The sequence below is a fragment of the Pyrus communis genome, chromosome 1, assembly GCF_041283825.1.
Source record: "Pyrus communis isolate YQ-2024b chromosome 1, ASM4128382v1, whole genome shotgun sequence".
Lineage (NCBI taxonomy): Eukaryota > Viridiplantae > Streptophyta > Magnoliopsida > Rosales > Rosaceae > Pyrus > Pyrus communis.
In genome coordinates, this window is record NC_142565.1 from 18,124,513 (window position 1) to 18,134,971 (window position 10,459).

Below are 10,459 nucleotides of genomic sequence, written 5' to 3' on the forward strand. Positions count from 1 at the left end.
TGTCACATTTGGTTCGGTTTTCGACAAGTTCGTCTATCACTTGTCTTGCCAAATAACTCATCTGTAAAATAATAAGTGAGGGGTGAGCAACAACCACCATCGCTCAGTGAATAGAATATGTATTATGCCAGTCACGCGATGCCATTTTAAATGTACTATAAAATAGGATAATAATATCAAAGCTTTAGCCATGTAATTCCATATGACATCATCCCTTTATGTGTTTATTATATCCTTCATAAATTGTAACTCACCACGTGATCCCTAATGGCCTTCTTGCCCTAATGTCCCCTTGTGCAATTTACATTTATCCCTCGGATTAATGCAACACTAAAGTTCTCATGCTCCATGAACATATCCAAATAATCCCCATATCACCATGTTAATAATTTCAAAAGCATTTCAACAAATCCAACATGCTTGACTCGAAAATGGATAGAGATTTATAAATAAATAAAACCCACAATAGTTCATGGTTTTCATTTATTAGAAAATAAGAATATTTTGAAACATATTACATAAACCACTAACTTCGATAATTCAAGCTTTGGCAAGACAACCCAACTAACATCTCAGCACACCTCAAACCCTAGCATTCCCTTTTTCTTTTCTTTCTAAGCTCTCACTCTAACATATATATAAATATATACGCACAATACATACATATATATATATATATATACACACACACACAAGTATGTATGTGTGTGTGTGTGTGTGTGTACACACACCAATCTCTACATAATGCATGCATTGGATGCTATCTCCATCTCTCTCTCCTACAAGAGCTCACAAGCTACACACCGCCTCCTTTCCAAAAACAATGGAGCGAGGCTCCTATTTATAGGTTAGGGAAACCAGCAACAACTTAGTTGCAATTGGATGGTTTTGGTGGTCTCAAAGGCAAGAATAAACTGGTGTCCTAAAATCTTTCCACGCAACCATTTTTTGATGAAAACTAAGCAACCTATATTGTTTATTCATCAAACCTATAATCACACGTGTAAGAATTATAAGTGACTAAGCACTTAAACATATCTACCCCTGCCACCTCCAGGTTCCATGTTGCACCATTAATTACCTATAAAATTGGCATCTAAAACTCTAAGTAAATATTTATTTTAATTTTAAAATACGAAGTCTCACAATTCAAGACCAGAAAGTTGGATTTTAAAAGCCGTTAACATGGCTGTCTATTTTTTTGCAAATTTTGAGTATATAGTAGTATTTTTACTATCTACGATGAATTAACAGTTCGATCTTATTGGGATTTTGTTATGTCAAGGGAAAGAGAATAAAGAACAACTTTTATCAAAGAAAGATTTTTGTTTAAGCATAGGAAGTCGGAGTTTTAAAGCTCGTAACACAACTGTTAGTTTTTCTACGAATTTCAAATCTGTACCTTTTTTGCTTTTGTAAATAATGTTATACAGTCATACAACAAGATGCATACTTGCAATAATAAAATAATCGCACAAAGGTATGAGGATAAAATAATAGGATTTTCTTATATTGAGATTCTAATCTATAGAGGTGAGAGATAGGTAGTGGTTCACCAGATTTATGGTGTTGTGCTTTACAATAACACTAGAGCTTCACGCGTTGACAAAGTGTTAAGGATATGTGTCCAGTGGAATAAAGTAACTAAGACATAATATTTACGAGATTCGGCAAGTGTAGCTACATCCTTTGACCAGCAGTAATACTTTCTTTCATTATCCAAAATAATAGGAATACAAAATAACTTGTATTTTCTTCTACAACTCTCTTCTTTCTTTCCTTTCTTTCTATCTCTTCTTTCTTTTTTCTTTTCCTTTCCTCTTTTCTCTCATTTCCTTCATATGTTTCTCACCTCTCTTCCTTTCTTTATTCTTCAATCTTTTACCGGCAATGTCAAGACCTAACAAACCCATTACGGGTTATTTTAATACACTAACGGAAACCAAAGTTATCAAGTGAAATGTAACCTTTAATCATATTTCAAAGTCTTCATTCATACTGCTTTTTCAAACTTCACACTGCTTTTATAACACACCACAAATTAAAAAAGAAAGTGTCCTGAAAATTTAAAGAGTGTTGCAACACCAAACCCAATCTATTTCTTATTTACTAGCCTTTTGCCGTATGCGTACGCATGTGACAATTGACTTTTTTTTTTAATTTAAAATTAAGTTAGATTTTTTTTTTTTTAGATTTATTTTTGAATTTTTTAATAAAAAGAGTTCAAAAATAAAAGAAGAATAATTAACCACCCAAATTCATTGAAAATTACCATTTTGTCCATATTTTGTTTCGGTAGTTGTTCATCGTTTTCCTGTATCAAAATGAGGCCATTATAAAGACATTGAAAGCCTCATCTATGTAGTATGTGAATTTAAGTCTATAATAAGAATTCGAGCAGGATTTATAATTTCACAACGAAACACGAAACACATGCCAATCAATCGAGTAATTAAACCGACCCGTCACCGAAACTCGTGCGTGAAGACCTGTAACCTTCGTCCTATTCGATCGGTCTGTGGCACCGGTCAACCAGTTTTCATTGGATGACCTCTCCGTTGTTGCTTTTCTGCTTCTCTCGCTGGGTCATTCGATCGATCGGCGCTTTCAAATTCCTATCCCAACAATTTAAAACAACATATCTACTCTTTTGACCAATACTTAAAATAAAATAATTACATGAAACCTCCATGAAGATCATCAAATGATCAACTCTTAGGGCTGGTTTGGTATTGCTGTGCTTTGAAAAAAAACTGATTCTGCTGTGCTGTGAGAATAAGCGGCTGTGAAATAAAGCAGCAGAGTGTTTGGTAAACTTTTTTGTAAAAGTGCTTTTGAAAAAAAAAACAGTATTATAGTGTTTGGTAAACTTTTATGTAAAATAGATGTGAAAAAAAGCCGATTTTTCAAAGCTGGGTTTTGCAGCTTCTTGTTTTTGGCTTTTTTTCACCCAAAACTGTGAAAAAAAACTGAAGCTGAATGTTTACCAAACACAAAAACAGCTCCCAGCTTTTTTTGATACCAGCTTTTTTCATAATCACCTCAGTACCAAACCAGGTCTTAAGCATATTTCCTACCCGAATTGCCTCGGACTAACAACCTTGCCTTGTGCCTTGTGTGCGACGCCCTAATTCGTTCACATCCATGCCCTCTTAGAGCTGCCTGGAAGGGTAAACATTGTCCAGCCCAAGCGCGAAACTGACTCTCACGGTCCTACACTTCACTTTGCTACAGCTAGCACATGCCAGGGCAATTTTGTCGGCCGCCTATTGTTATGAGCCCGCGCCAACTTCTTACACACATTAGCTCAGTACCGTTCTAGTGGACCTTATTGTCTTAAAAATCTATACCGTTTGATTTTAACGCAACAGTAGAGAATTATTTAAATTTTATTGTTATACTTTCTATTATACTGTTGGGCTAAGATTGAATGGTGAATAACTACAATTATCTCGAACCAAGGGGTCTAGGAAAAAGGGACTCGTAAGTTAGCCATCCATGCACATCCATTGCATTAGATTTGATTGTTGTAGTGATCTTTAAGAGCTGGTTTAGGATTGTAGTGCTTCTTAAAAAAATAAATAAATAAATAAATAAAACAGTTTATAAAAAACTTTGGAACGCCAAATGAGTTTGGTAAAACAAAACAATGTTTTTTTTTTTTAAAACTGCTGTCAATGACAATAGAAAAGCAGAAGCTACATCTACCATGCTTCTAAAAAAAAGTAATTTTTCTCAAAGCATAGTGAACAATGCCCTTTTAATGAAATTTTAAAATGATAAGTATATCACGCATATTTCACAAAATTACAATTTTTGCCCTTGCATTATTCTCTCTGGCAATTATTATATCACATTCAATACCATATCATTTTTAATCAATTAATATATTCATATAAAAGTTTACCAAATACTCCAAGCACTTTTTTTTTTTTTTTTGGTTAAAAGCATTTTTACAAAAAATGTTTACCAAACACTCAACAAATTTATTTTATAGCTGTTTGTTTTCACAACATAACGTAAGGAATTTTTTTTTTTTAACACGTACAGCAATACCAAACTAACCTTAACTCAGATCTATACAAGTACTTATGTCAAAAGAATTATTATTGAAACTATCATGAGATCATTTCTTTCTTTCCAATAAACGCCATAAATAAAATAAATTTAATTGACGTGCATGGCTAACAACAGAACAAGGTTTTGTGATTTCTGTTGAAAATATGAATCCCACGTTAAAGAAAAGAGACCTTGCATGTATTTGAGTCCCTACTTTTATAGTCAATTAGTTTTATGATGAAACCTCAATTTTTTACAATTTCACAATTGCTCTTAAAAATAAATCTTAACCCCAAATGAATGGCGAACAGATCAGTAAAATTCATGACTGATAATTCAGAACTATATTAGATGGTGAAGGCTCTACAAAATTTGGGAGTAAAAGAAACAATAGTATTATTTTCATTACCTTACTAGAATAGGAGGCCTAGCAAAACCAGGTATCCAAGCCCATGCATGTTTATTATTAATCTCCAATGCATTGAGAAATTTTTATGTGTGATCAGAACACAAGCTAATATAACACGTGTTATAATATAAGTGAATGATATATCGCAGTTTAAAGTATATTTTCTGTTGTCCCTCTATTTAATATACCGCTTTGTGTTCTAGATACACATAAAATTTTATCCAATGCATGCAGTTAAAGACACAGCAACATCTACGTACACTTGCATACACAACCAGAGTGCAGCAAGTTAGGGATAACACAAGGGCGATCGTTTGGAATCCATAAACCAAACACAATATAAAAATACCAAAACAAAACAAAAACCAGAATTGAAAACAAAAGCAAAAACAAGAGCTCATGAGCCTATTACGAGTTAATATACTACCAGAAGAAGTTGTTTAGGTGAGACGGAGATCGTGAATCTTGATCCTCAAGATCATGAGATGGAGAATGCACGTGTCTCCCTTCATATGTTGTGATCACCATCCTCGGGTCCTCGGCTAAGCGCTCTACTCGTTTCTTTACGCGGCAGTTATCCATCGTACAACGATAGTAACTCCTGCAATTTGATTAAACAGAAACGTACGTTAGTTCAGTAACAAGAAACAGTCAAGGCTGTATATTTTTTGTTTTTCTGGAATTCAAAAAAGATGAGGATTCATCAAGCTTGTGAAAATATAAAAAGAGAATTGTAAGCTTATACGAAGTGAAATGCAATTACGAAACCAAGTGAAATTCTCATAATAATTAGTGCTAAAGACTAATTGCACTTCAGGCCTGAGAAATGTCAAAAGCTCTTCAACTGACCTGGCTAGCATGCTCGGTTTAAAATTTGAGAATGCTAAGGATGGTTTTTTGAAAGTGGGACTTTCCATTCACTCTATGCCACCTCCCAGTTTAGTTATTTTCCATATCAACATTATAAAACATTATGTCAAAACATAAACTGACAAAGAATTCATAAGAATCCTACTTTTGAGATAGTCTCTTAGAATTTTTGAGACAATCTCTTAGAATTTCTTTTAAAATTTTCAGAGCTTATAACAAACAATTTAGGGAATGAAATCAAAAGAGGACCCACTTGTGGGACCTATTCAACCTCGAAATTCCAAGTCAAAATATGATTCCTGGATACTTTAGCAAAATAAAAACGATTTCCCCTTAATTAAATAGATGAAACACACTCACATGTTTGCTTATAATTCAATTTGTTGACTACAGGATTCTACAAACTCTTAATTTTTCTTCCCTACAAACTCCTACACACAAAATTTTGATCTGCTCTTAGATTGATCTCCTACGGAAAGTCAATCTAATCAATGGCATATTGGTAATAACTAGTAACCACACCTTTGCAAGGCCAACTTCACATTGTATATAAAAAAGATAATACTTGAGTACTGACTAATAATCAATACTCAAATTATTGACTTTTTATATAGTCCAATAATACACGTAGTATAAAACTCTCTTCCTACTCTCTCCCAACTCTTACTATTCGTGAAAATTGGGACGGCTTAAGTTACTAAGCTAATGGTTTGACTCCGATCCCGTCATCGAGTTCGCTACAAAATTTTCTTTTATTTTTTGTTTTTTTTCCCCAAACTGCTCCATCTAACTTAACACACCCAAACTCTTATGGAACAGTTTAAATGCTTATGACAGATCATTTCAGAGGTGGATTTACTGACTCAATTATTCATCAACAGTAAAAAGTCCTAGTTAAGTTCAGCTTGGGGTAGGTGTTTTTGATATTTTGCAAGATATTATAAATATATGTCAATCATAATTCCTACTTTTGACATTGTATACATTTCTTTTCCAAAAAATGACATTCTATACAATATAATTGAACACCCCAATTAATCATTTCTGAAGAAAACAGGAGACCATACAATTCAACAAATTAGGCCTATCACATATGATTGTGCATGCTATATATACAGACACATTCAAGGTTCAAATCATTTCTGTAGAATTTTGCTGCGCTTAATTTCAACTCCTATGGTGACAAAAGAGGAGGAAGAATGTCAATGCAAATATAAAAAGAATAAAAAAAAACTGCTTCAGACATGTCATATATTATATGTAATTAAGGTAATATTCTCTTGTCTAATAATTAAACAAGTTATATACGTTTGACAGACTGAATTGTGCAATGCACAGATTTAAACAAGATTATACCTAACCAAGATCAACAGTCTCGACTGACACTGGCAGGCGAAATTTATAAATATACATATAGTGACATCTGAATCTGTAGAGAATTAGTACAATGTGTGTACCCAGGCATGCCCTAGAGGCATGCCAAGTTTCCTAAATTCCGGTATAACTTAGGGCCATTCGGTAATTTTCTTATTCTTTTTTTAAAGAAAGTTGAGGTTTCGTTATAAAACCATTAACAATACAGAAAATTGCTCAAGTTTATGCAAGGTTCCTTCCTTTATCAAGTGGGATTCATTCTCAATACATCCTTTTACGTGTGGCTAATTTTCAAGTCAAACACGTGGACAACACAAAAACAAGGTGACGTGGAGTGCGTGTGGCCATTGGCTTCACACGTGGAACAACCTGCTCTGATATCATGAGAAAGTTAAGGTTCCACTATAAAACCAATTTGAGAATATGAATTAATTTCATCATTATTAAACATGGTCACTAAAGTGGTGAAGCTCCACTTATGCAGTATATATACTAGCTAGTACTTCTCCTAAGGTACTGATGATGATTCGTAATCTTGTTCTTACTAACAGCTTTCTTCAATGGAATCTAATTTTTGGAAGGTACATTAATTCAATATGTGATGAAAAAGTGATTAAGAAATATTATCCAACCCCTTAATTATTCTGCTTTGGCATATATATGATGATTAACTGGTAACCTTTGTATAATTGATCAATCTTTGCAAACTAAATGAATTTTATAACATATGAATTTCATCTTTGAAGAGTAGTAATAATTATAGTTCTCTTTTAGAAATTGCTTTTGCTCTTGCTACAATAACCATCAAATCTGCAGCGCCAAGCCTAGCCTGCAAAAGCCTAATGATGACAGACAATGATACCAATGACAATAATAAAAGAGAAAAAGAAGGAAAGAGCGAAAAAAGAGAAAAACAAGAAAAAAGGAACACATTATGTCTAATGGGTACAAGTAGTAGAGAGCTAATATATCCAATAAGACGTGAAAATAAATAAAAAAATTGGAGTGATTAAAGCAAAAAAAATGGAAGGAAAGGAGAGAGGAAAATGATCAGTACAATCTGAATTTTGATGCAATATACCTTGGATGCTGTGTGTTCTTTACCACTTTCTGTCCGTACTTTCTCCATTTGTAACCATCATCAAGCACATCCACATCGCTCAGGGTTTTGAAGCAAAACCTAGGCTCCCTCACCTTCCTCCTAATTGCCTTCATCTTCTTCATCTTCATTGCTGAAACCCCTCCTAAATAAGGATGATGGTGGTCGTCTCCGCCGCTTGATCTCTTGCTGTTCAAGCAGTACTCATCACGATCATCATTCACGTCTCCCCATGCCCTATAATATATATAAACACGCAGATAAATGATTTCGGTATATATTTACATGATTAATAGTATTGATGTTATGTAAGAGTATAATTAAAAGGAGACATTCGAGAAGACTGCATGGTGATTAAGTAGCTGGGGAAATAGCTGCTTAATATATATAATTGATATTATTTTACCAGAGATTTGCGGTGGATCTTTGCAAAGAAAGGAGATGGGCATGGGCTCCTCCTCCTCCTCCACCGCCAAATTCAGAACTAGTAGTAGTGATGTTATGATCTTGTTTATGCCTTAGAGGAGGAGGAGTAAGTGATGGCCGGGGGACTAGGGTTTCAGAGAGAGTGGTAGTTGAAGGTGCATCATCAGAAGCTATGCTAGCCGTACTGAAGCCGCCTTTGAGAGATTGGTGACCTAAAAACGGCAACGACGAAAAGATCAAGTTTGGTGGGAAAGGAAAGAAACCCATCTGTGTATTACAACCCTCTCCCTCTTGATTGTCAAACAAACCCAGCTGCTGCTGCTGGTTGAGAACGGCTGCCTGGGACGTTCTAGATGCCATCTATCTCTCACTTGTACGGTGTAGACAATCGAAGAGAAGGATTAAGGAAATCTATCTAGGAACAAACATACGCAGTGTAGATTAAAAGCACCAGGGTCTCTCTCCAACTTCAAGGATATATAGATTGAAAAACAAAGGGAATTACCATGATTGGAAGGAAATAACGAAATATCCATAAATAACACATGACTGCCACTTTCCCTTGTTACTTGTCTTTTTTCTTTTTCTTTCTATTTTTTTTTTTTTTTTTTTTTTTTTGTAAACTTGGCCCCTTTTTATAAAAAATGACTAGAAGATGAGCACATATTTTATGTGTGAATAATTTCATTTTCTTTTTTGTTTTTGATTAAGGAGTGGTTTTTTTTTTTTTTTAACTTGTCCCCTTTTTATAAAAAATGACTAGAAGATGAGCACACATTTTGTGTGTGAATAATTTCATTTTCTTTTTTGTTTTTGATTAAGGAGTGTGAGACAATGATGATGATATCTTTTAATAAGGGCATATTTTTCTTAATATTACATAATTATCATTTTGCCCTCTTTATATAAATATTGTATATAAAAAATGAGAGTAAAATAAGAAAAATGGAAATATGATTGTCATTTTCTCAAAAGATACAAAATTACTATTTTGCCCTCTTATGTAAGTATTGTGTATCAAAAGTGAGGGCAAAATTGAAAAAAAAAGTGATAAAAAGTTGACAATGAGGGTTCTCTTAACATAATAGAATAAGTACTCTCTTTTTAGTTGTTCACACACTCTTGTTTAATTATGATTGTCGTTTTTGTTTGTTTTGATTAATTCGATTACCAAAATAAAAAATGAGTGAAAATATTCTCTCCCTTTTTTTACCATGAAGGTTTATTGGCACACCCACATTTTGATGAATACACCACATATTACAATTTATAATTATCTTAATACTCTCACTTTACTTATACAAATTAGCTAGCATGAAGATTCTCTTCGGATTCTCTTTGGGAGGATCTCGGGGATCTTCTAATCACATTCATTTATTATAAATTATACGGTCAATTTTCATCATGTATTGTTTATATTTAATTTTAAATAAAAAAATTTACAATGATTTCTGATCGCATGATATACGATGAACGAATATGATTAAAGGATTCTCAGAATCCTTAAAAAGAGTATTGGGAGAGGATCCTCATTCCTTACATACCAAACTCACGAAATAAAGTTTCAACAACTATCTACTGAAATTGTGCACCCTTTCAACAGGTATATGCTGAATTATATAAAATTTCAGTAGATACCTAACAAAGCTGTGCATGTTTCAGTATATAAAATTTCGGAGGAGACCTACCAAAAGAGAATCACCTTTATAGTAGAGAACTACCCAAAACCTGTACGAGGATTTAGAGTTTCACAAGATGTAAAACGTCGTTCAAATTGATCCAAATTGAAGAAAAAAAATGAAATCATATAACTCATGTGGAGCCTCCAAGCAACTGATTTCATGATCTATTCATCAAACTAAGTTTTTTTTTTTTTTTTTCCATAACGTATATGTGCCTTTAGTAGTTAACGTTTTGTTTTGCAATGGAATGTGGGAGTGGGTTTGAGAACTTGAACAAAAAGAATCTTATGATTCAGATTAGCTTACGTTACAAATGACTTATGGTTAATTCATAAATTTTTTTTTTAGAAAAAAAAAAAAAAAAAAAATCTTCTAGGGTTTAAAAAAAGCATTTCATATTAGAGCATATATGTCATTTAGTATTAAAATTTTAAGTGAGGTATATTAACAAGATGTGAGGTTTCTTAGGGCATCTCCAATGGAAATATGCAAATTTGAGATGTAAAAGCCAGATTTACATCTCATTTTATATTTTCGAAA

The 10,459-nt window shown here is 33.3% G+C and overlaps 1 protein-coding gene across 1 annotated transcript; it reads right to left on the reverse strand.

The window, feature by feature from the left end:
• Positions 1-4,500: 4,500 nt before the first annotated feature.
• Positions 4,501-8,744, reverse strand: LOC137721488 (uncharacterized). The gene is made up of 3 exons (XM_068460586.2): positions 8,218-8,744; positions 7,794-8,048; positions 4,501-5,069 (listed from the first exon to the last, which is right to left on the reverse strand). The coding sequence occupies exons 1-3, from the start codon at positions 8,595-8,597 to the stop codon at positions 4,892-4,894; spliced, it is 813 nt and encodes a 270-aa protein (XP_068316687.2). The 5' UTR covers positions 8,598-8,744; the 3' UTR covers positions 4,501-4,891.
• Between the last annotated feature and the right edge of the window lie 1,715 nt (positions 8,745-10,459).

Coding starts and splice junctions, on each gene's coding strand:
- LOC137721488 (XM_068460586.2), bottom strand. CDS start 8,597: ATGGCATCTAGAACGTCCCAGGCAGCCGTTCTCAACCAGCAGCAGCAG. Junction 8,049..8,217: donor AGATCCACCGCAAATCTCTG/GTAAAATAATAT, acceptor TATATATTATAG/GGCATGGGGAGACGTGAATG. Junction 5,070..7,793: donor AAGAACACACAGCATCCAAG/GTATATTGCATC, acceptor ATCAAATTGCAG/GAGTTACTATCGTTGTACGA.